This window comes from Anarhichas minor, unplaced genomic scaffold, assembly GCF_050575085.1.
Source record: "Anarhichas minor isolate MPS153535 unplaced genomic scaffold, ASM5057508v1 ptg000003l, whole genome shotgun sequence".
Taxonomy (NCBI): Eukaryota; Metazoa; Chordata; class Actinopteri; order Perciformes; family Anarhichadidae; genus Anarhichas; species Anarhichas minor.
The window spans coordinates 17,966,883-17,994,482 of NW_027466449.1; the positions used below are offsets into that span (position 1 = coordinate 17,966,883).

At 43.8% G+C, this 27,600-nt stretch overlaps 1 protein-coding gene across 1 annotated transcript; it reads right to left on the reverse strand.

Annotated features, from left to right (window-relative positions):
- Window positions 1–632: 632 nt before the first annotated feature.
- Window positions 633–26,593, reverse strand: samd10b (sterile alpha motif domain containing 10b; the record flags this gene model as incomplete). The annotated part of the gene is made up of 4 exons (XM_076092368.1): window positions 633–655; window positions 9,129–9,269; window positions 15,182–15,350; window positions 26,396–26,593. Coding segments are annotated over 4 exons (531 nt in total), but the record flags the coding sequence as incomplete, so codon positions are not given.
- Window positions 26,594–27,600: the final 1,007 nt, after the last annotated feature.

Genomic DNA, 27,600 nt, shown 5'->3' on the forward strand with positions numbered 1-27,600 from the left:
GAAACCTATAATTCCAAAACTGAAGTCCTGAGAGGAGATGAAGAGTTGATCAGGATCGTATCGGCATTAGTGGAGACCAGGTCTGAGTCCTCGTGGAACAGGCTCAGTGTTAGACCTTCAAAGGGAAATCAGGATTTCTACACTCCTCGATCCAGTGGCCAAAATGGTGGCACTTGGTTGTATAAAACCATGCCGCAGAGTTGTCCGTGTGATGACCTTGTACAGACGAATCCTGGTTGTGCACATGTAAAAAAAAAAAAAAGTCAAAATAAGTGTTCTGATCCGAACGAGACAGGAAACCAAACAGGAGATTTGCTGCGATCAAGCATATGCCAGTGACAGGCCTACATCATCACTAGGGTTGTGAATGTTACATCTTATCGCTATGTTACAGTGGGTTCCCCTGCCTTGAGCTGGGGGGGGGGGGAGGGTTCTTTGTCGCCGTTTCAGCATCTTGTGAACCAGATTGGCCGCATTGAATGAAAGTCTTCCAGACCGGTTGGCATGTAATCTATAGGCTCGTCGATTCTCCGCTCACATATCTGAAGACGGCAGCTCTTCCATGGCTGCTGGAGATGTATTGTGTCAGGGGGACGAGGGAAAGGGATGCCAAATGGTTCCAGAGAGATGAGCTAAGAGAAGTTTCCAAAAGAGGCTGCAGAAAGAGGGGAGAGAAAGGAGGAAGGGGGGGGGGGGGGGGGGGGGGGGGGTACATAGTTAGGATTCACTTGTCTAAAAGCAAAAGTTTAAGTTGCTACAACAAGCTTTTAACTGGTTATGATACAGTCTCACTTTAAAACGGATGTTTCTATATAACCTGTAAGCAAACAAGACCATCGGCGAGATTATTGTCTGTTTCTATGAAACCTTAATGTTTGTCCTCGGGTCTGATTCCTGCTAAAACCAGAGGAAATGATTCGGGGCACGCAAGTTCACCACAAACTCTTTCACCTCAGACTCCGCTGGGGTGCCGGATTGTTCGTTGGCATGAAAGGAGGCACTAAAGAACCAGAACCAGGTCTACACGGGGCAGACCGTCAGACCCTGCTGCAGTAAAATTAGAGGTTTTCTAAAGCTCCATCACGACTACGTTTTCATTTTAAAACACGTAACTTTGGCTCCATTTTTGCTCTAACATGGATCACAAATGAGAGGCGTGGTTGACCTTGTTTTCTATGCTAGCAGCTGATGCGCTGTTAAATTCTGTAGTTTATAATGCTACTACTGCCTACAAGTACAGCTGCTGTTTTAGCGCACGTGCAGGCCCAGTGTACGTGAATGGTCATGTGATATGCGTTTTTCTTTTAAAAGGTCACTTTGAATGAAAACTTAGTAGTGTGGATAAAGGACTCTGGTGCTCAGAAGCACTGCCGCTATCGTTCCTCGTCGTAGCTTTGAAGTGTAGAAATATTGAGCTCTCACATCATCCCTCATTGTAGCCTCAGTGCACGGTCAAAAGTACATTTCTCTCCATTGGACTGTCTCTGTTAATGCACCATGAAGCAGACACATCCTGCCTTGAAATGCCGTATTTAGTATGGGGCTTACAGACCTTCCTGATTCAGTATGTGACTCCCCCAAACCTCTGAATTATCAAGTAAAGAGGCTGGCCTCTCCTCATGTAACACACTGCACTCAATCACAGATCTACAACAAGTAAGAGAGTCATGGTGGTGCATGGAGATTGTCCCCAGTGTAGGTGGACACAAACTGTGAAAGGAAAATACTGAAAACATAAAACGTCAGAGGACATGTGTACAGCTAGAGTTATAACACAAATCTGAATATTTCTACTCTATCATTCTACTGTGCTGTTTCTCTGGCATGTAATATAGTTTAGGGCAGAAATGATGGCATTAAGCTAATCAGCATGTAATAAAAAGACGTATGTTCGGTGGTTTCCCTGACAGCCAGTTTGCTCTATCCTGAGATGACACCAGGGAAGGCAGCCTTTCCTCTCCCAGACTGTTGGCATTTCAGCTCTAAGCCCTCCTCTGCTCTCTGCTCTCTGGTCTCTAGACAACGCACGGATGTAACGCCGGCGCTGGAGTGAACCTGAACCAGGAAACGACGGAGAGGCAATTGATACGACTTGGGGTTTCTACAGACAGAGAAAACCCACCTCTTTGATAGAAACACTTTTATTTTTAGAATCAGCTCCCGATGGAGTCGTTGGTGCAGCAGGAGGAGGAGAGGCGGAAACAAATGACATGTGCCTTCTTTTTCTCTGTCTATCAAGCTCAAGAGTTTCATTCTTATTCCAATTTGGTGCTAAAGTTCGTTCGGCAGACCACACAGAGCTCTTCAGTAAAGCTCCGTGAGGATGGGTAACCATCGCAAGGTTACAGAGACAACACAGTCTTTAGATTTGAGGCAGTTGGGGGGGGGGGGGGGGGGGGGGGGGAGTGTTGGTCATCCTGTTTCAGCTAATTACCACCGAATCCGAAACGTGGCAGATGGCTAAACACAACGGCATAGACCGACTTTGATGAAAATTTGATGTGCTGAGAAGGAAAGAGGGACTGCACAAAGATAAGACAACAACCAGAGGCTGAGGCGAAGAAGAAGAAGAAGAAGAAGAAGAAGGGCAGATCCCCGACTGGGCTCTGATCTGAAGCCTCCCTCACAGATCTTCCCAGATGTTCCCACAACCCCTGCATGCTTCACACTACCCACCAGAGAGCTGTGGCTCCGGGCTGTGGAAGACATCATCCTTACCTTCCACTGACTGACTGATGTATTCAGCCAGCTGGAAATACATGAAATACTGAAGTTTTATGCACAAAAAATAGCAACGGAATAGCTTTCACAACCATGAAAGGGTTATGTACAGGAGGAAAGAACATACTGTGTAGTAATAATATGCAAACTTGAAGTGGTGGATGGGCCTTTATGCTGTATGTACATTCAACTTAGATTTGAATTTCCACTCTGCAGGCATTTCAGCTGTTAGCGACTTGATGATTTGAATAACTTTATTTTTCACCATGACCTGAATCTTTGCCCTGAGTTTGAAGTGTTGCTAAACAGTTTCAAACACTCCAGCTTCTGTAGACTTGAGAGGTGGCTGTAAGAAGTTTAGAGCTTTGTTGGAGTTACGAGTAGCAAAAGTTCATCAGTTAAAATGCACTCCAGTGTAGATCAGAGCTGAAGTTTGACAGTTTCTTTACTCAGTGAATGGTGGAAGAAGAGATGAGTGATTGATATTAAAAATATATTGAGTGCAGTAAAAGTTGAACCAACAGCAACAGTAGTAGGGTCTCCTGAGGCGACGTGGTCCCAGGTAGAGTTGGTGCAGCGGAGGCTCGTAGGGTCAAACCCCAAAAAATACTGGCTCCTACAATCCCCATAATGCAACTCAACAGCAGCTCCACACTTTCAGTTTGCAACGCAGGTTTTCTGTTTTATATGTTGAGTCTCGAGCCTAACTCCAGACAACCTTGAGGACCTGTAAAACACGTTACAACTGTTTTTACAGGCGTATTAGTCCTCCCCATGACGGGTAACCTTCATGGGAAACATTGCAACGTATCCTCATACAGCTGTTCGTATGATGTCCTACAGAAAGTTACTCCTCATTTTTTGTGCGTTTTCCTACAAAAGTGTAGCAACACGTGTCAATTTCCTCTCGTTACATGAATACGGTCTTTTCAAAATAGACTTTGAGTTCTCGTTTTACTCGCTGATAGATCGCCGTTTGTTGGACCCATCCAGCTCCCCTCCCGCCTGCCCTGTGGGATTTAGCTGTCTTTATACGTACTCGTTTAAGATAACGTGGATAACATATTCAATTACGCCGCATTGTTATTCGTAGGTACAGCTACGAATGATGGACGAGACCTGCTTGAACATTGGTGTAGTTCCTCTAAAATACAAATGCAACTATGTTGTTTAAATCCTTCTCCTGCAATTCTATTTACTAATCAAAAGTCAAATATAGGACTCATCTACGAATAGGCGACACCTTTTCCATATTTTCTCTTTCAGTCACATGCATTTCTTTGAATTCATGTTTTTCTTCCTTTGGTTATCGAGTGGAGACCAACATTTTCAACATTCATTTGAAGCAGAAGTAATGTGGTTCCATGTTAAGTTTGAAATGCTGTTAAAGAAGTGAGCCTGCTGCAGACGTATATTAGCATGGAGCGGAGAGCGCCGGGGCCCCACAGCCGGGGAATGAAAGTCCTATCAGCCCAAGCTCTCATTCGCTATCCGTGTTCTTTCATTAACCTCTTACCGCGTCTCATTTCTTTATCTCTGTGATCTGTCACCCCCCCCCTGTATTTCTCTCTATCCGTTAAACATCTCACCTCTAATCGCAGCTCCGTGTCCTCTTTATTTTCTGCTCGCTTAACTTCCTTTTCTTCTGCTCTCCACATTCAAATCCCTCAGGTGTTTCCGTCCTCTTTTCTCTCTCATTTCTCCTTTTTAATTTTTGCTTCACATATTTTATATTCAAAAGGAGTTGGAGAGACACCGAGCGAGCACTCATTTGCTTGTGAAGGTGTAAGAGATCACCGAAGTGTGCAATTTTTACAAAGTTGCTGACATGAATGAGTGTGAGAGTCCTGTAACGGTCGCGGTAAATCGTGCCATCACGGCTCGGATCAGAGACAAACTTCCCTTCACACTCCAGCTTATTTTGTATTTTCATCCTCTTTTCAACATTTATTGTGAGATCAATATTTAATCTTTGGTGAATCCATTGCAGATGAATCAGACCTGACAGGCGGTACGACTCAAGGCTCCGCTAAATCACAGCAGAATTGTAAATGTATCTGGAGAACCGCTCAGGGAGAATAGCTGAAAGTGTGTGTTGGTTGTGTGGAGTGCAGCGGGAACCAAAACCGCCTGCAGGTGCATCAGCTGCTGTTCAACAAGTCTGGCTCTTTCTTTCTTTCTCACCTCCAGCCCTTTATTCTTTAAACCTCACCTTCACCATTGCTTCTCCACACACATCACTTGCTCGTCGAAACTTTGGCATCTTTTCCCTCCAACACATATCAGTCTCTTTTAAAAGTCCCCTTTCTCGCTTGTAGCTCTATGAGGCTGCTAAACGATAGCATCTGCATGCTAACATGCACACAAAGACAACGTTAACGTGACGGTATTCACGAAGAATAATGCGCCATAATTCGTAGGTATCCCACGAAATCTGTCGTATGTTATGCACGTAATGCACAGGAGTGGAGGTGGATGTGTCCAACAAACAGCGATCTATCAGCCAGGAGACGCTGTTACGTTCCCCGTGAGAAACCAGAAGTCAAAGTTCATTGTCACGGAACTTGTGCACCTCAGTAACGGCACTTTCAGTCATCTTAACCCAAACGTGATCTTTTCCTAAACCAAACTAAGTGGTGTTGTTGCCTAAACCTAACTGAGTTGTTTCCTTTTAAAGAACGGAGGCTTATTTTGAAAGGACCACATGTATGTAACAAGCTGAAATTGGCACGTGTTGCTGGCTTTCATAGGAAGATGACAAATGAGGAGTAACTTTTCGTAAGATATCATGCAAACCGTTATCTGAGGATGGGTTGACCATCGTTTAGCACGTTAGCATACTAACAGTTTCTAATCAGCACTAAACACAGATAACCGCTTGAGCACATGGGACCTGTTTTAGTTTTACAGATATTTGTTTAAAAACTATTGTTCAAATTTAAACTTTGACCTAACGATGGCGCTGTCACGACAATTCACAACGATAGTGTTCATCCTGCGGGGAACATGAATGCATTCATGAATGCATATTCATCCCGATACTTTCTCTCAAAAACCCCAAAAACTATCAACCTCATGGTGGCGATAGAAGAAATGTAAAGGGATCACAAACGTCTGCATGCTTCAACCTCTGGGGACCACGAGTGAGAGAATGAGAGGATGAATTATGTGATCTTATGCGCCTCCATGTTGAGAACCACTGCTGTAGATAATGACAGGACGAGTCATTTCATGGTAAACTGTTTTTTTTAATGTGATGTTCCAGTCCTCGCTCAGACCTTTAGCACCTCTGCCCACATCTACTACCTTATTACCACCTCATCTCACTTAGCACTGAAACAAGCCCCATTATCACCCCTTCAGCTGCTTCCCACCCCGTCCTACTTCTGTCACCTCTGAATACCCTCCAACCCTGTGAACCTCAGGTGTTTTATAAGGCCGCCAAATTAGCCTGCCCTTATAGCTCAGAGTCCGCTGAACTGGCAAATTACATTTGCATCACTCTATTAATAGAAAGCGTCCAACAGCAATTAAATTCTTTGTCCTTGCCAATCAATTGTATTCCATCCCTCAATTTAATTCAGTTTGATTCAATTCATGCTTAATTGGCGTGCGTGTCATATGAAAACAATTTGCACTAAGTGTCTAAGAGGAATGAGCTGGAATGATAAAGAGAGGAAACATTAAATTAGTGAGTTTGGGTTAGAGGTCGACAGATAGAACGTTCTGCAAGCTGTCGTTATCGGTGGAAATGAGCTCCGTTAGAGGCCGATGGCTGACAACCTCCGGTTCTGACGAGTGAAGCCAATGCAGAAGGATGTGTCATAAAGCTGCATTCTCTCTACTGTCCAGCAGGGGGCGACTCCTCTGGTTGTATAGAAGTCTATGAAAAAATGACTCTACTTCTCTCTTGAATTATTACCTCAGTAAACATTGTAAACATGAGTTTATGGTCTCAATCTCTAGTTTCAAGTCTTCTTCAATACAGCATGATGTTCATTTAGTAAATTATGGTCCATTTAGAGTCAAACAGACCATAAAGCAGGGGATGCTTTAGGGCGGGGCTACACAGTGATTGACAGGTCTCTACCAGAGACCTTTACGGCGTCTCTATATTACTCCTCCTCAGTCTAAATATGGTCGCTTCGGGTTCACTGGTTGCAAAAAAGCGAAGATGGCAACGACTGTAATCCAAGATGGCGACGATTGAGTCGCCAACTCGAGGCTTCAAAACGTCCACAAACCAATGGGTGACGTCACGATGACGACGTCCACTTCTTATATACAGTCTATGGTTTCACATCGAGGCTCCATGAACATAATGACATAATCACCTTTTTCCTGCTCCAAACGATGGCTATCATATCGGTTGACCTCTAGTTTGACGTCTGTTATCCTGGTGCTCCGCTGGTTTAAGGCGCATGCGGCTGGTTTGAGTCGGGCCAGAGATTCGTCCCCATTTCTCCTTCGTGATGTTTTTCTGTCACTCTCTTGTGAAACTTCAAAGCCAAATGCTGAAAGATGATCTCAAAAAGTCGGTTCAAGCTGAGGTAATCAGTTTACATACTGATCTTTTGAATCGTTGTTTAGAATATACATGCATTCATAACGGTCTTTGTTAATTATAATTGACTAGCAGCTGAGTTTAGTGCTTTGGCTTCTTCTGTGAGTGCTCCTCCTGTGCTGCTGATCACTTTTACTTTGTCAGTTCAAGAATCAATACCTCGTCTTTTATGTGTTTTCATTCGTCATTCAGACAAGATAAGGTTTGTTTTTTCAATTCAAGTTTGTCATTTCCCTTAATGTGTTTTTGAAAAATGCTTTGTTAAAACTATTCTATATCTATATTCTATATTCAGTGTCTGCAGATGAACTGATTACTTTTCTAAACGTCGTCTCACAGTCGGGAGTTTCTATGACTCGCTTGGTCTCTAGATCACAGGGTTGCAGCACGATGCTCCTTATCTTTTATATCACATCTACCTCTTTACTGTCTCACTCTCTGTAACACACACACACACACACACACACACACACACACACACACACACACACACACACACACACACACACACACACACACACACACACACACACACACACACACACACACACACACACACAGATGTGGGGGTTGTGGAGCTCACCCAAAATCTCTGGTTTCCGAACGCAGTGGACGTTGCGTCTACAAAAACACTCTCAGGTCCCACGGGTGGGTCATGGATAGATTGAAATGTGCATCAAAACCCAGAATTGTTTATATAATTTCCGTCAAGCTCTGACGTCAAAGCAGACTGAGGAGTGAAAAAAATAAAGTAACAGCATGAGCGTTGAGCAGCATGAATGATCAGAAAGCGAGAGTGTTTCAAAGACTTCCTGTACTTGTGTGACTGAAACTGCTGATTGTTAAATGCCATCCGTTCACAATGATGAACGTCACTGCTCTGCACGACACACACTCCATTCTGGTCAAACGCACTTACGTCAAGGGAGATCGGACCATTCAGAGAAAATGTTTATGCAGTTATTTTCATTTTCATTTTTGCAGAAATGCTTCTGCTCTCCAACAGCGCTCCATTAATGAGGAGAGATGTCAAAACCTCCAGACGTTAAAAACTAAATGTTTAGCTCCTTTGGAATACTGAGTTACTGAAGCACGTTGGAAAGCAACAAGCATTTTACAATTCAACTCCAATGCTGCTCGATCTCCAAGGCTGTGGTGCGTGAGGGAAACAGCTGGAAGGTGCTCAGTGCATTTAAATAAGAATATCTCGGAAAATGAAAAAACAAACTACGTCTCTTCTTTCTATTTATAAAATATACGTTTGCAGTTGAATTTAAGTGACTTTTTCTGCAAGCGATAGTTAACTGTAGTATCTGGAACCTACGGGGAACATTTAGTTGCACACCTGGAAGATTTAAGCAATCTCCATTAGACCATTTTGTAAATCCAGTTCCAGAAAAACGTAAATTGTGTGAACAATGTGACTTTGACGACTCGTAGCCACGAGTGAACACAGGAGGCGACCACCCACAACAACAGCCGGAGAACAGGCGCGTCCACAGAGCTGAATCCAGGTCAGCAGTGATTGACTGAGGCAGCTTATTGATGGACCGGATAATAAAAGTGTTTACCAAAGCCTTCATTCAGAGGCAGGGCAGCAAATCAGGAGCTCCCCGTCAATAAAACCACACGCAGCCACGAACAACACTTCGATTCGTCCAACTTCACGCATGTGACAGCAGGCATGCGTGGCCTCAGACTGCCTCCTCCCAATTTAGCCGCCCTCCTCTTCCTTTATGTTTCCAGTCTCTCTCTCTTTCAAAAACACAATCACTCACAGAGGTACACAGAAACATGGCCGCTCTCACACACACACACACACACACACCTTCTAGTTACTTACTTCGACTGAGGAGCTGCAGGTTGCGGACCTCCTCTCTGACCTGCAGCTGGAGGACTTGTTGGAGGACCTCCTGCCTCAGAGTCTCCTGGACGATTCCCATCCTCTCCAGCTTCTCCCCGTTCAGACGCAGCAACGCCCGTCCTGCCATGGAGGACGAGGGGATTTAGTTTCTCTGCTAATCTTTCCACACAATTATTATTCCAATTAGAGCCGAGTCATTTCACCAATAAACAAAGCTTTTTCTTTAACCTCTGAACCCCAACAATCGCCAAAACTACACCATTTATCAGAGCCAGAAGCTGTAAAAAATGACATAATTTTCATTTTTTCGAGGGTCCTTAAACATATCATGTGTGACGAAAACTTCCGTCAGAAAAAAAAAAGTGTCCACATTTTTGTAATTGGGTTTTTGGAATAGGGTTTTGGTTATATGTCTGAAATAAGGTCTGTGTTCAACACAAGCTCAAGAGATTTTAATGTTCTCGTTCTACGCTATAAAATGCATCAGTAAATTTCCCTCGTGTGAATTCTGAAGCTTCTACGTTTCATAAAAAAGGCGGTTTGCAAACAAGCATCTCAATGAGATGACCTAATGTCAACACGCCGACTAGACGGTTTTCGTTGTGTTTTTCCTCACGCTCGTGTGATGGTGGTGTAGTTTGTTTTATAGCCTCACGTTAGCTTTTCACTCATTTTATTCAAGCTTCAAAAACCATAAACGTGGTGCGAGGATTATCTCGCTGAACAAAACGGTTGTTTGCCACGGACAAAAATCCCGCTGTCTTTTTGTCGAGGGAACCAGATTGACGCTAATTTCCTGGTTGGCCTACAAAAGTACGTCATCCATTGCAGCGCTCTATAAAGAGGCGGACTCCGGCTGACTGGAGTTTAACTAGAGTATGGAAGTTAACCCTGGGGGACATAACACATTTAACATGCCATTACCCACAGTAAACAGCTTTTACAACCAAGCTGCACTCACACAAACACAAAGGCAAGATAAGAAACTTTCATAATACAGGTACACACACACACACACACACACACACACACACACACACACACACACACACACACACACACACACACACACACACACACACACACACACACACACACACACACACACACACACACACACACACACACACACACACACACACACACACACACACACACACACACATTACTATGGGTAGGGGAGCCATGTCCTTCGCTGGTGCAGACCGTAGAGGAATCCATCATACCTGCAGCAGCTCTGTACGATGCCCAAATCATAATTAGACTCATTACTCACGCAGCTCACTCTCCACATCACTCCATTCATTCTTATTTCCCTCCCGAAGACATCAATATATCCTCTGTTTCTGTCATGAACGGTGTCTTTCTCATCTCTCCCTCTAAGACACGAACATCTACAGACTCAAAATGAAGATTGTAATGCTACACAATCATGAAAGCGTGTTTGTTGTGCAAGAGAGAGAAATTCAGTCCGATTGCCCCGAGAGACGAGGACCTCTGGGAATGATGAGGATCAATGACGACACTCGTTTGTACTTGTCCCGTTCTTTGATCTACAGAGATTGAGGAAACTCTTTTGTTAATAAAGTTTTATTGAAGTTAAGCGATTGATGCTTTGTGGGCAGCGGACTGAACTACTGAACCTTATATCAGGAAGCAGCAGGATTAAGAGTTTCTTTTTCACATCCCAACTCTTTGAGACACAGCAGCTCTCAGTGCTAAATGAGGGCAGCGCTGTCATCCAGCTCCTGCCTTACACTCTGAAATAAGGGTTCCAAACGGGTTCCACCAAGACGATCAAACAACCCTGTTTGGGTCAGCCCTCTAGGGTTCTAGATGAAACCCTTGGAATATAATAGGGTTCTCTGTAGAACCCTTTTGGTGGGTCCGAGATGAAACCCTTGTTAGCACGCTTAGAAGGTGGAACAGTTCTGGATAGGACCGCCACAGAGGGTTCTCGGTGGAACCATAATGTCATAACAGGGGTCACAAACCGTTTTGAGAACGAAAGCTTGCGGAAGGGTAGAGAGTAATATGGATGCTTAATATAATATACTGTATATATATATATATAAACCTTTATATAAGATTCTCCCAGGAACCAAAAAGGGGTCTTCTATGAGGACAAGCGGAAGAACCCTTTATGGTTCTAGTCAGAACCCTTATTTCTAAGAGTGACACAGTCAGATGGAATAATACAGACAGTAGCTCCTCTCCCCGGGAGAGGAAACCATGACAAACCAGTTAGCTTTCATCATGGGTTAATGGATGTGTCTGTGTGTCTGTGTGTCTGTGTGTGTCTGTGTGTGTTTCTGTGTGTGTGCACGCAAGTGGTTTAAAGGCAGATTATTTACTTCTCCTCAGAGTCCAGGTGCTCCAGCACATAGAGAGACGAACAACCCATTTTGTGTGTCTGAGCGCAACTGTCTTGGGGATACAACAACCATGATTCTCCATTTATTTTGTGAGTAGTTTCTGTTTAGTTTTTTTTTTTTTTTTTTTACACACACACACACACACACACAAACACACACACACACACACACACACACACACACACACACACACACACACACACACACACTCATCAACCTCTGCGAACCGTCTCCCCAACAGCCCTCTGGTGTGTGCTTGCCAAACAGCAGTGCCAGTATGTCCTAGAAAAACCACTGCCCTTGGTCTATGTGTGTGTGTGTGTGTGTGTGTGTGTGTGTGTGTGTGTGTGTGTGTGTGTGTGTGTGTGTGTGTGTGTGTGTGTGCGTGTGTGTACACAAACGAGACACAGCAGATGAATGGAGCTCAAATCAATTCCCCTCAGACAGGCTTAATACAGCTCCTAATAATTGCCCGCAGATAGGGAAAGTAGGGCTGTCAAAGAGAGAAAAGACACAACGAAAACAAAAGCCGTTTCAATGGAGATCGTTTCTCTCAATTTGGCTTCGAAATAAATTGCTTATTAACGACGTCTGTGGGCAAGTGGGAGGCAGTTCTGCCCGGGCTATAGGGCAATAATGACACTTAGAAAAGCGTCTGAAAAGCAATCCGAAGGGGAGAGGAAGGTAAAGACTTCCTTATGAAAGGACAACCTTTAGATGGCGGAGCAATTTAGTCCACGCGGTCCCCTGAAGGCCTGGGCTGTATTACATGTCTCTCACCTTGTGTACACACAGCAGCACCAAGGTAAGTGCAGCCAGGAGTCACATTTATTAATATCCGCTATTCTTTTGTTCTGTCGGCTCCTTCTACAGTCTCCATCCTGTCTGCTTCAACTGCAATTCACACGAACATTCTGACCTGCATCCACATATACGACCGCGATAAGGAAAGAATATCACTGCAAGGTGTGAATTCATGCAGCAGCTGGAATATAATCCGGTCTGCAAGGCCTCACATCTGGAGGTGGTCTAGCTTATCTTTTTTCTTGACGTCTGTAAACACTAAATCTAAATCCTGAGAAAGGATCCGAGCCTCGCTGACCGACAAGTTGACGACAACAAAATAAAATCATAAAATATAAAAGCACCTGGTTCGGATGGACGACGCGTCATCGGGTGTCATTATTCTGAGAACGGATCGAGTTACAGAGTCACAGTATTGAAACCGGGTGAAAACAGAGTCTCAGTCACTAAATCCCACCGACGCCACCGTGTTCACTGCCGGGTTATTAAACTTTTACAATCTGCCAATATAGAGCGCTGCAGGAATGAGTCCTGAAACCCAGAAATGAGTCAGCATTTTTTGCACTTCCTGCTCCCTCGTATCAAAGTCAATGTGATATTTGAATGTGTTTTTTGCCTGAAATAAAGTCTGTGTTTAACGTTTAGTTCTACGATATATAACAGGTCAGTAAAAACCCCTCTGGTGAGTTTAGAATCTTCTTTATGTGTCTTTAAAAAAGAGTGTAAAGGAGGCTAAACGTCCTCACTAGAACACTCGTCCTCCTTTAGCTTAGTGGAGGAGACGTGAAGTCATGTGACCGTGGTGGAGCTCCTTTATAGTCGTAATGTTCAACAATATCATAAAAGTTGTGTTCATTTGTTTGTTCATTGTCTTGATGAACCAATCGTGGTCAACTTGTTTTGCAACAGAGGCAATTTTCTGCAAGTATCTAAAATCTAATAGATAAATCTCATTGGCTTTTCATTGTTTTTTTGATTGTTTTTTTGATGCTAACTTCTACGGTTGGCCTACAGAAAGACATCACCCTTCTAGCACTCTATTGAGTGTCATCTGACGCATTACTGCTGGAACGAATACCCCAAAAAATGCTTTGTGATAAGGAAGACAGCGTCTTAAAAGTAGTTATTACGCTGAAAAGCCCCTTTCAGAAACAAACGACTTCACCACACGGATGATATATGATTCTGTAGAGTATTTACAACCAATCACAGCTTATATTCAGCATGAAAAACCTTAATCGGCAAATAACTATTAACTACAGCTGTCAAGTAAATAGTGAAGTACTTTTCTCTCTGACAAGAAGAATAAAGTAAAGTTGCTCAAACTCAATTATTCAAATAAAGTGCAAATGCCTCAAAAATGAGGAAGGGATTCTGCTGCACACAAAAAGCCAGATCAGGCGTGCCCGTCAACCTAGAAGCAATCACAGTGTGTGATATCGGGAACTCAATTCATCACCAGCTCCACATACATCACAGTGTGGGGGAACAGAATCATAATCACACTGCACACAAAGTCCGACAATCTATTTCTCACCGTATCTAAATCTTGTCTACTCCCACCAACAATAAAACAGGCGGGATAATAAAAAACGGCCGCGATGAAATTAATAAAAGTCCGACAGAAGATGGAAGCACGAATCTTCACACACACACACACACACACACACACACACACACACACACACACACACACACACACACACACACACACACACACACACACACACACACACACACACACACACACACACACACACACACACACACACACACACACACACAGGGAAAACACACATGAGAAAGCAAGCGACGCTGAAGAAGCTACACTCATCTCCTCAGGCAGCTTGTTGCACTGTAATTGCGCCTTCGCTGAGAGAGACGCAATTACTTTTGGGTCACTGAACTAAGATGATAGGGACTCGGCTGTTGGTGAGATCCAACATCCTTCTGTTCATTGTATGCCGTGTATGCATCAACGACATATTCACCCGACATTTGCACAACAAAACGCAGGAGCTAATAACTCCGGGAAAATGAAATCCAGCTGGACAAGTGAATGCCTGATGATAATTGGATCTAAGCCTCTCTGTCTCTCTGCCTCTCTCTCAGTTTGAGAATACATAAATAAAAATGATCAGATCAGAGCTGCTGTAACTGTGACGCTGGCAGCATTGTTAACCCTGAAGACAGTGTGTGTGTGTGTGTGTGTGTGTGTGTGTGTGTGTGTGTGTGTGTGTGTGTGCGTGGTTGACCCCACGGCGCAGAACAGCAATCTGTTCTCTGTAAGAAGCTAAAAAAGAAACCACTCTGCCGTCTGCTCGGCCAATGCGTGTGAATAAATGTGTGCACATTTGCACGTACCTGTGCATGCGTGTCTGTTGGGTTTTTGTGCACATGCCCTTGTGTGTGTGTGGGTGGAGGTGTTGTTTGAGCTCGATACACGATAACCCACCATTATTTTCCTGCAGCTTTCCCCTTTCTACTCCAAAAATAGGCCGCACTCCTTTTCCGTTACCTCACATGAATGAAAGCCTTTTAAATCTCCTTTTGGAAGAGATTTGAGTGTAAACCTGTTTCCAGTTGAAAAAGCTAAGCCGTGGAACCACGAACCTAAAAATACAACTTTGTGTGACATTTGCTAAGCCTTTTATGGCATTCGGTTCTACAATGTCTTAGTCTTCACTGCTGGGCTTATTAAAAGGAGCAGAGGTCAATGGACAAGGTCTGCTTCAACGACTCCATTTCTGCACGTTTAACAGTTGCAAAAGTGCAAATTAGCTTTTTCATTTCAACAAAATAATCACTATCAGACATGTAGGATCTCAGTGACGCTACAACTTCTTACTGTACCTGTGATGGCGTGATGGGAGAAGGCCTCTACGTAGGTCAGGTAGTTGTGAGGACAGTGTTTCTTAAGCCACTTGCAGACGTCCTGCTGAGTCCACAGCACCACTGGTTTGGACAGACTGGACAGTGTAGGACTGGTGTGATACACAGTGAAGGCTTCGCCCGGACGCAGCTGGAACACACAAGAAGCAGACAACGTTATGGTCAAGGTGCTGAATAAGAGGTCGGGAGCATTTCTGTTGCATCTCAACGTGGCGACGGCTGAGCCGGCGGTTTGCAGCTAACGGCGCTGAGGGGCCGAACACACCGAGACACGTCGCTAGCAAACGCAAACCCATAGAACTGACCACTCAAAGCGCTTTGACACTACATGTCATCATTCACCCATTCACACACTGATGGCAGGGGATACAAGGTGCCACCTGCCCATCAGGACTCCAGCTAATCATTTATACCCATTCATTTTGGAGTTAAGTGTCTTGGTACCGTATTAGCATGACAGAGTCGTGTGGGTGTATATTAGTATTTTAATTTCCTGGTGGTAGAATGTGACGCAAGCTGGAACGTTGCTTTTTATTGCTTTTTTTTCAGATAATCACATTGTAATTGTTCTAGTTTACTTATATATGAAACATGCTGGATTTTCTCATTAATGTGAAATTAGCCGGGCTGATGTGTTCTAATGCAGTTTGTGATAAAAGCCCTTCTGGTAGTAAAATCGTAAATCACAACGTAGAAAACGCAGTCTGGAGTTTGAGTTTAGAGACGACGCGTGTGACTAGAAACAGAAACCAGAACGCTCCCGATGACCAAAACCCTGTCCCGTTACCGACACGTGAATCTGTTATCAGAGATTATTTACAAACTCAACCCAACATTATTCATATGGCAGCTTTCATACAATCTCACAGCCCAAAGTGCTGCACAGAGCAACAGATTTATAAATGAATAACATTATATTTATAATAGGCTCGGGATAGAATGGTATGAAAACACAAGATTAAGTAGAAGGCATTACATGGCATTTCACATAATGAGCACAAATTTAACCTAAATTAACAGCAAACATAAAGTGTAGAAGCTTGTAAGCATCTAAAGGCAAACAGATGTCGTTCTTTTGATTAAAAGGAGCACTTAGGTTTTTTATTGCCTTTCAGCCCCCAAGTGTAAAAGTGCTATCACCATATTCTCTTTAACATTCTGCACAATGTGGCACTTCACCCCTCTGTCAACAACATATCTTGATATGGTAATTACGTTCCATATATTATTTCTACCAGCATTGGCTGTGTAGAGTCGTGGTTGCTGTGGTGTTTTTTTCTGCGGTAATTTTGTTTTTGTGACGCAACCGACTCCATTAGTGAGATTCTGTCATATTTATCTGTGTGTCTTTATTCCTCTCGGACTCAATTTCTCTCTGTCTTCACATGAAAACACAATGAAAGGGTTGTAAGACGAAAACCAGACAACGCTCTGGTAGAGACCTGTCAATCACAGTAAGCCCCGCCCTAAAGCATCCCCTGCTTTATGGTCTGTGTGACTCTAAATGGACCATAATGTACTAAATGAACATCATGCTGTATTGAAGAAGACTTGAAACTAGAGATTGAGACCATAAACTCATGTTTACAATGTTTACTGAGGTAATAAATCAAGAGAGAAGTAGAGTCATTTTCTCATAGACTTCTATACAACCAGAGGAGTCGCCCCCTGGTGGTCATTAGAGAGAAAGCAGCTTTAACACATTTCAACTTTCGCTTCATTTTTTTAGACCCGTAGGTTGTCGCTTTCTTGCCCCGTAAGATGTAAAGCTTATCTTTGTGTATCACGGCTTTGTGCGGGGAATTAAAATGGACTTTAATAAAGTCACAACCAGGAAACACAACCTCCCTCTCTCTCTCTCTCTCTCTCTCTCTCTCTCTCTCTCTCTCTCTCTCTTTTGTGTGATTTAGGCTCATATCTAATCCATTCATTCATGCTCTGACTGAGCCAACTCCACAACAAAGGCTTTGGCTGATTTTCAACAGGGAAAAACACAGAACTGCTGCCAAACGTTCCACTCACATAACTGACTGCATTTAATGGGATTATGTATGCTGAAATTTCATACACACACAAATGCAACTTGCTCGCACTCTTGTAGCTCAATACCTAATGTTCTTCCTCGTTAATGACACAAAGACCAGCTCCCAGAACACCTTCGCATGACAATAAGTGACGGACGCAGGTTCATATTCACATCTTCGCCTGCTGCTGTAATGGGTTCTCCTCCTGTCAATTTAAGCACCAAGCAGCCCTATCAAGTCGTGGCTGGTCTACCAGCTAAGTGCGTTCTGCTTTGTAGGCCTTAATTGAAAACAACTCCATTGCTCCGCTCCAGTGTATTTGCTCATTTGCTAATTACACACATACTTCTAGCCCGACTCAATGGAGCGCTGAGGCCATTTTAATAACCCAAATTTACGGCTCGCCTTCCCATTCATTAATTGAGATTGAGTTGGGAGAGGTGTGGAAATGCTCTCTGTCTCTCTTTTGACGATGAATGAATGTGGACGGGGGGGGGGGGGGGGGCATCATTTCTGTAATCGTCATTAGTTGAGTAAATATTGGATCAATCATTAATTATGCTAAACGTAAGGACTTTACACACCACGGGGGCGTTTTCCTTCCTGCAATTCATTTGCATGTCAAGATATTTTTTTGAATTGTTGGTTCTTTTCAGAAAAAAAGGCGTAATTCTGTTGTTTTTTTTTAGCAGCTTTCACACGACAAATAAAGGCATCGACCAATTACGCTGTGCGGAACGGACACATTGTAAATGTACACTATAGTGTACAACCAAGACATCAAACTTTATTACTCCTTCTAACCTCGACAAAGGCAGAGCAGACCAGATCCACTCCTTCAAAATAAAAATAAAAACAGTCTGGACATGGAAATGAAGAGAATTGTGTTGCTTTAACGTTGGTAAAGTTGTGTATAAAATTAAACAGGATCCCAGTAACACACACCAGCCGCCGCTCCTGAACTCAGTTCTACCTCAATCATTACTGTTGTGCCGATGTGTAATGTTGCACTTATGACTGGAGAGCAGAGCAGATTTCCCTGCTGGCTGCACAACCCTTAACATTATAGCATACAGTAAATCAACACCTCCACTAATAGTGCAGGTAACGATTCAGCGGGCAGATTCATTATAATCCAGGGACCGACGTGTATGAGAAGAGACATTTTAATAAACACTGAATATACGCTCCCCAAGAGATGACCCAACAGCCTGTAAACACTTCTCTTAAATAGTGACAATGGCATTTGCAGCTTCACGGGCGTTTATTGAGGCTTCAAGTCACTTTATTATGGTTTAATATGTTTTCAGGCGTGAAAGTAAATGTTTAGATTCCAAATATGTGATCAGTTTATCGAAAATCTACTGCGACGTTTTAAGTGACGTAGCCGCTGGCGGAGTTGCCTTTAGAGGGCCCGGCCCTCCCTTCAGCATGCTTCAGTGTGAACAGTCCACTGGTGAATAATCAATCATTCTGTTAGTAGGTAGTGTTCCGTACATACTGATTGAGTATCAGCATGCAGTAGCTACGTTCGTATGTGACTTCAAACGGTCGGCAGGCAGCCGATGGCTTTGAGAACGTGAGCGTCACCGCAACCACGAGAGGTTCGTAACCGGCCACGCAAAACATTATGCAGTCCGCTGCAGCAGAATAAGAGATAAGTTGTGGACAGACACGGAGATGCACACTCACGCACGCATAGACTGACTCACCTGGCGGAGATAATAATAAAATAAAAGACTTTAGATCCACTGAGGCATCATTTAAAGCCCGTAACCATTCTGGTGAACAGATGCAGATGTTTGTGATTTAGTTATTGAATATATATCACAACTCACATTTGACACTTATTTAACTGTCATTAAAAACTACTAAAAAGAAAAGAGAAGGATGACGGTCAGACAGAGAGGGTGAACAAGGAGCAACAAAAAGAGAGCGAGCAGACCGGCGCTCTTTAGTGTGAGTAATGGCCTTCATCATCATCGAGAAGCCAGACGGAAAGGAATCGTCATCGCTCCTTCTCTCTTCTTCTTCCCTCGCTTTTTTTTTTCTTCTTCCACCGCTCCTCTTCGACCAACCATCAGACCGTATCTCCTCTGTGTCGTCCCCGTTCACCCCCCCCCCCCAACTCCTCCCGAGACCTACTTCTGTCCAGCGGGAGGAGCTCCTTCATTCATTACCCACAGGAAGGGAGGTGGGGGAGAGATATGGAGCTGGAAGGGGGGGGGGGGGGGAGGGGAGGCTGTATATGGAGCGGAAGTCTAATGAGAGGAGGAGGACGGAGAGGAAGAGGAGGATGATAATAGATATGTAGAGTAGTGGGGATTTTTTACTTGGCCTTCACACACAATACAATAAATATAGCCCACATAAAATCTAGTAATATGAATGAAAAGGCAGAAGCATAATGCTTATACATGCCTGACCTACATTATTATCAGTTAAGCTACCCTCAAGAAAATAAAATATTAAGGTTGATGTAGTTAGATGTGTTTTTCAACGTATCCTCACACGACGGTTCGTATGATATCTTACAAAAAGTTACTCCTCATTTTTCCTACGAAAGTCCAGCAGCACTCTGCTAAACATAAACTTTCGTCCTCACAGGAAACAACTTAGTTAAGTTCATGCAACAAAACTACTTAGTTAGGTTTAGGAAAATATCGTGATGTACTTATTTAGGTTTAAGTAAAGATGGTGAAATACTTAGTTAGTCTCCTGGGTAATAGACCTGGGTTTGGTTGCCCTGTGTGTGTTTTTGCGGCCTTTAAACTTTAATAAATACGTGGATTATATACGAATAGATTAATAGGATATCTATGAATTCCAGCGCTTTAGATTTCGTAGGTATAGCTACGAACGCTGTATGAGAACAGCCTGGAGTCATATTAAGTGTACAAATATGAGAATCAATCTTCTCATATGACTTAGTTATTGAGCCTTTAATTTAAACTATCACTTAAAATTGACAAATGACTTATAATAAACTAATATACTATTTTTAGGAGTCTCAATATCTTCAACAAGGTGAGATTTGTCTCTGTGTTATTCCCCGTCTTCATGCTTCCTCTCATCCACATGCTCTTGACTTTGGTCTCTGCACTTCTCTATTGATCATTCTGTTTGTATCCTCCCAACAGCGTATTTGTCCTTCCCTGCTTACTTTGTTCTATCATGTCTCTTACCCCCCCCCCCCTCTACTTGCTCCTCATAAATTGTATCCTCTGCCTGCCTGACATCCTCCCTCTTGTTTCCTTCCTTCCATCTTTCTTCTGCCTTCACTTCTGCACACAGAGACACATTTTGCCTCTCAGGGGGACAAAAAAATTGATACGTTGTTGCATTTTACTTCCTGTTCACACTTTTTACAAACAAAACAAGAGGAGAAAACATGAAGTTATACAGACCGACAGGTGACTCGTCATCATCAGGACCCACGAGGGGGAAATCAAATTTGTTTCACATCATTGTCGCAAAGCTAACAAAGAAATAACAGATTACTAGTATTTTAAAAATGACTTGATGTGAACGTCGGGGAGCGCACGGACACGTGCACGTGGCGTATTACCGTGGCATCCAGGAGGTAACCTCCGGTTCTGCCGAGTGAAGCCGATGCTTCATGTCTTAAAGCTGCATTCTCTCTAGTGTCCACCAGGGGGCGACTCCTCTGGTTGTATCACACACTTTTTAATGGACTTAATGAACTGACAGTACGTAGAGTCGGATTCAAGCACAGCAGTTTTAACAGCTTTTGACCGACGTATAAATCAGAGAAAAGTACCCGCGCTGACGTTCATACATGTTGATTTATATACATGACCATAAATACAGATCAATAAGATCGCTTGCTGAACAGATTTCACAATCAAGACAGTGATTTATTAGTAGTTTGACATTTTTTAAATCCTGCTAAAATCAGATATCTGCTTTCTTAAAATCCTGTGGTTGGTTTGTTTGCTTTCACACCAGAAACAAAGTCCAGAGACCTTTTACAGGCGGTTCTTTGGTTCCCCCAGCAGGGTTCGACTGACTGCCTTCACACCATGCCCAAAAAGAACCGGACTTAACCGAGCAAAACGGACCTGAGCTTGTTTTAACCGAAGCAAACACTTGTTTGGCGTGAAAGCACCTTCAGTGTGAACGAATCGGGGGATTAGCCGAAAGTCAGAGGAGCGTGGGGAAGTCACTGGTTCTGTCCTTCTGACGTGGATCAATGATCCGACACCAATTAGCAAAGTGGATCCATGTTGTATCTCACACACCTGCCTCTCCCCTCTCTGTGCTGTCACTTCGTCTCTCCACAGGTTACTAAACACTCCTCCATCTTTCCCCGTATGCTCTGCTGTCCGACCCTAACAGCTCTCTCTCTCTCTCTTTCTGTCTCTCATCCACCGGGCCGATCCGTCTCTCGCTCTGCCTTTCTGCCAAAAACCCTGACAGATCCTGACACACGATTCTTCATATCTCCCTCTCACTCCTCTCATTTCATTTTCCTCTCCTCTCAGTAACACTGAATCCCCCCCCCCCCCCCCTTTTTGTCCCTGGCAGCTTTCTGTTGCATCATTTAGCACCCCCGCCCATGTCTCCCACCGCTCAGTCTAGCCTTGTGCATATGTGTGTTTGAATGCGTCGCTGTGATTGCGAACATGTTTATGTGTGAGCGTTTTTCTGAGTGTCTATTTGTGTAAACTGTCAGCCTCCGTTAGCTCCGCCTTTGGTCGTCCGCGGGACTCGGGGGTTTTGTGAATGTCTTCCTCTCAGCGGGGAGGACAAAGGGCCAGATGGGATTTTTCCACAAAGCTCTCTATTTAGCATGAGTCAAACATGTGTCTCGTACACAGCAACGCATCACTGAGTGGAGGGACGAGGACAATACAGGCCCGAGCGTTTCTGCCTCACTGCCCGGCAGCTCTCTACTGTGTCTTTCAAACTTGCATCGTCACTAACATGACAACTAGCAAGTGACATGTTGACACTTACAAGAACCATGCATATGAGGGTTGTCTGGTCTGCCACATTAAAGGCCCTCTCACAGCCGCGGCGTGACGAATAAATTACACGAAAATGCGGAAAAAACGCGTATCCCAACTATTCAACCCGGCAGTGATGTGAATTTGCAAACAGTTGCAACGCGATAAAAGGAACATGTTGTCTTTCAAGTGTTGGACGACAGCAAGTGGACTTTCCAGGGTTCAGACCTTTAAATCCACCCAATTCCACCGAGTTTGAGTGGACTGACTCATGTGCTGACATGTATGGAACAGAGCGGTACAGGACAACATGCTGACATTGAGTGTCACAATACATCACAGCAGCAGTGCACATTCAGCGAAGTTTGACATTAGTTTAATGCCGTCGTTCAGAGAGTAGCTAACGGTGGATTGGTGGCTAAAATAATGAGCTCGACTGGAGACGACGACCCTAAAAAATCCAGACTGTTTTTCTCAATCATGTAATAAGGAGCGGTCCAAGTCGGGATGCTTTGTGTGGTATATTGAGAAGGTCAGCCACTGTGTTCCGTAACGAAGAGGGAAAAATAATCACAGACCGGTCCTCTCTCTGGCAAAGTAGTGAATAAGGGCCTCGCTGCCTGAACCAGGTTCTGATAAGGCGGAGAGAAGGCACATGTGGCTGCTTTCACTTCCTAAATTGTGTCTCTGTTATTCCACCTATTCCCCCGTCTCATCTAAGGGTTCACCCGCCGGCTGTGTGTCAGACAGCTAAATGAGCCACCCACTACCCCCCCCCCCCCCCATCCGGCTTCCCAAACAACAGCCGATTCAAGGATGCCACAGACGCCGCGCCAAGTACACAATGAGTCATTATTTGGAAAAATCCTATTAGCCGATAGGCCTGCATACAGGTCCACCTGCAGCGATGTACATGTAACAACACAAATTAGTTCATAACCTTTATTCTAACAAACCATTTATGCCATCGTGGACTCGGTGGCTGCAGGTGTGGGTCGACATTATTATTTCACAAATTAATGGTGCAGAATACGAGATTGGGAACATTTTTATTGCCTCTCAATGGCTCTCAACATGTGGGTGACTGAGTCAGCGTCTTGCAGCTAATGGTGCTAACAGCGCTAACAGTGCAAACTGCAGCAAAAGTGCTGACAAAACTAACAGCGTCTACCTTGCACACATCTCATACGCCTCTATCTTTACATAGCAAATAGTTGTTTGCTGCTATCCTCGTAATCACTTTAACTTTTTTCTGCACCTTAAGTGCAGCAATCAGCTTTGTTTCAAGAAACTCACTTTCATTTCCAGAAAATTACTGAAAAACGGACCACAGTTTAGAGAATAAATGAAATGATCCCACCTCGCTGGTATGTTTTCCTTATTGTTTCAAGTAAAATAAGGGATAAATGCTGAGTAGTACATTGAGAATGACAGTATATATATATATATATATATATATATATATTTTGTATGTATGTACTTTGGGAACAGGTACTTGGGAACATCTTGTCAGCCATGCTTGTGAAAGCGTAAACGATATTTATCTAAGATTTCTATCGTTTCGGGTGTTTCTATCTCTTGACTCCACTGACTGGTCTGCATCAACATATTTGTGTGTGTGTGTGTGTGTGCACATGTTTGCATTGGAGTGCATAATGTGTTATATTAGCTTTGTTAAACAGATAAGGAAGATTACCCAGGTCCCACCTTTATATACAGAAGCTGTGCTGTGTTTCACTGAACTGGCTTCCTCATTACAGCTGATGTGTGCACAACGAGGGAATAATGTAATCATCACTCCTGAGAGAGAACTGGACGCACGGACGCCAATCTACACACACGCACACGCACGCACACACACACACACACACACACACACACACACACACACACACTTATTCTTGAAACTAGAAATTGTTGTGGATGCACCAGATAGAGCTGGACTGCTCTCCCAGTTGTTGAATAATGCATGACGAGCCTTGTTGCCATGAGGAAATGATAAGCCTTCCTTCTCATGGTATAGAGGAGGTTTAATTACCCAGTCTCTGCGTAATCACATGGAAACAGCTTCCCACTCGTCTTATATTAAGCCTTTTATAGCTGAGGGGGCAGTCTTTTATGAATTATTGAACAATCTTGCAGTGCATACGTACATCTCACACAGTCTCACAGTGCAGCCGGGCAAACTTTCTTTAAAGGCAGTAGGGGGAGACCAAATAAATGACCTCCAATGGGCTATCGGCTCTCTTTCATGTGAGGACTTGGAGCCAAATGTGTCCAATGCTTTTGCCTTTGTGTGGAAGTAAATTGCTCTGGCTGCTGTTTTCACATTATGCCGCTGAGACTATAGAAACAGAATCAGAGTAGAACAGACATTTCCGTTCAAATCAATGCAGCAGGATGGTCAGACCGGTGGCCATTTGTTTTATCTGTGCCGTTGCTATCGCGGGCTAACTTCTGTACAGACTAAACCGACAAGTCGCAGATTCACCGAGGTGAGGTTCTGCAGTAAGAACTCAAACGAGCAGTGGATGCAGAGGCAAATGTAGTCGCAAAATCGGAAGTCGATAAGAGGTGAGATCAAGACGAGACTTGTACATTTGCAAGAGCAGTTTTTTTTGACAATACGTGTACTCTTGTGTAACGTTTGGCTGAAGCTAAATGCTACCTAATATGGTGAGATATTGCCCGTGTGCGGTTCTTGGCTCCACTAAATGTTAACTGACATGGTGGCGCTAGAGAGCCAGAGTAAATGAGTACAATTAAACAACTTAATGCTTCATGCACACACACTTGTGTAGGAAAGCTCATTGCTATCGCCAGATGAGACAACTTCATTCGGTTAATGCTACACTGGTTACAGGTGGTGGTCAGCGGCAGCGCTGGGTCTAATGGTCCCTCTGCCTCACTTCCCTTCGCTCTGGAGAAGGACAAGCTAGCCATCCGTCTCCAGAGCTGCAACAACACCTTCTGCTTTACGGACGTGTGTCGTCACCATAACTACTCACTTCTGCTTTTTCTTTTGTACTAGTCAAATGTACTATAACTATAACTGTAACTGTTTAATGTCCGTTGTACTCCTATTCTATTTCTACGGCTGAGACATTGAGCCACCAAGCAGACATTCCTCACCAGACATTCAGTTCTGTTAAAACTGTTGCTGAGCTTTGGGGGGAAAAAACATGCATATGTGGAATAAACTAGATTTTTAAACACATGGGACATACAGTGCTATTTCTGAGTCCATTTTCTACTGTACGTGCTCCCTTGTACAAGCACTGTTACATCACAAGTAGTGCGGTAACAGTTCTCGTAGCACTCCTCTGTTAGTAGTTTCTCTCCGGTGGTATCAAGCACAGGCTCAGGTGAGACCAGCCAACATCATGTACAAGATAAAACCATTAGACTTCCTGCAGCTGGAGATGCAACACTGATGGTGACACACTAACGCTCTCGCTTGTCTCTCTTGATGGTTACAGATTATCTCTGTACGTATGTGTACTTTTTACCCTCCCAAGTCAGGGACGCTTCATTACACTACTTTAAAAATAAATAGCTTTGAGCTCCCAGTTAATTCACACAGGACGATATTAAACTATGGCAAAGCTTACTTCGAGGGAAATAATATTTTCTGAATTTAACTACTGAAAAAAACGACTTTATTAAAGTATTCGATCTACTACTGTCATGTAGTTCAATACAAAATGATACAAGTGAACAATAAGAGATAATTATCATTTTTCTGTTTGTGTGTTTCTCTTGCAAATTATGCATTGAAATGACAAAACAATACACCACTTAAAACACTATATGTGGAATTGGCTGAACTGAACCCAAGCTACTATAGAATGTGATTAGAATGGATCTCTTGAAATCTTTAGGTTTTATTATGACAAAGAGCATCTTTTCTTTTCCTAAACTGCTGTGATGGCCCAGTGGCTAGAATTTATTCCCTCTAAAAAAAAAATCTAAGTTCACTAGTGAAACCAAGTAAGTTTTCCTTCTCCTTCCATGTTTGTTATTGTCCAACCTGAACCACCTCTCAGCTGTCCCTCGTTGCCTGAACGACTCATTCAATCTGTAAACTGTTTTTTTCGTGAGCAAAAGTTATTCACATGCAGTGAAAACACTCCTGCACGCTGCCTCCGGTCCTTTTTGCACGTCTTTGTTTGTCTCTATACCTGGATGCCCTCTGTGCCGGGCTGCTGCAGCAGTTTGACGGTGCGCGTGTGCGCCGTCGTCCTCTGGCCGCGGCCGTCGTGCCAGGTCAGGTTGCTGCCTCCGGCGCGACGCGGCAGCTGGTAGCTCAGCTCCTCAGCAGACACCGTGTGCTCCAGGGAGGCACGGCAAAAGCTGAAGCTGGACGCCGCTGAGAGGAGAGAGAGAGAGAGAGAGAGAAAGGAAGAAGAGGAGACAGAAAAAACACCGATAAGCACTCACTTTGTATTGTCTTTGCTTATTAAGGGGCTTGCGTACACATTGTCTATGGACTAAGCGAAAGGGAACACCTAAAACAAACAAAATAAAAAGGATTCACTGCCTTCACTCCCGATGACTTGCTTTGTGTGCTGACTCTCATACAGCTACAAACAGATGGCTGTTTTGGTGATGGTGGTCGGCAGCAGCCAGTGCTACTCCACTGTGATCTCCAATTATGTTGAGAGCATATTCACAGAGCAAGCGCATGATTGTTTTTTGGGGAATTGTGTCTCTCTTGCTAGATTAATCCATGATTATTTTAATCCTGCATCATGACTATATATTTGTTTATTCTTCCCTCTCTCTCTCTGTCTGTCCTTCCCTTCCTTCCTTCCCTCTCAGGAGTAGGGTGTTAGCTGTGAGACAGCGGAGCAGACAAGTTGTCAATGCAGGGTCAGAGTACAGCTCTGCAGGAGCCATAGGGCATCTCCGGCATCAAGTTGAACAGGCTTCTGTAGTGTGGTCGGTCGTCTGTGACAGTGGGTTCATTTTGAAAGGGGAAGAATACCGAGACACCAATGTATTAGTCATGTGAACGATAAAAGAGGATCTGACGGCACGTCGGCCAGACCCAACAGAGAGGAGACAGTGGAAAGGGGGCAGGAAAAGGTCAAGAGAACGCATGACGGAGTCAGCTTCATGGAGTCACCTGATATTTAAACGCCATGTAAAGAGAAACCCGGTTAACACACAGCTAGATTTGGGCCTGATATTTGGTATATCATGTTTACACTTGAATAAACTAGAAAGGTGCACCCAGTAGAGTGCACTGCTATAGTGTGTGATTGAATTAAGACAAACAACAATTGGCTAACCCCCCCCCCCCCCCCCCCCGTAAAGTGTCGTAAAACTCACTTCATTCAAACTCAAAATGTAATGTGATGTATGCTGTCAATCGGCTTAAAGT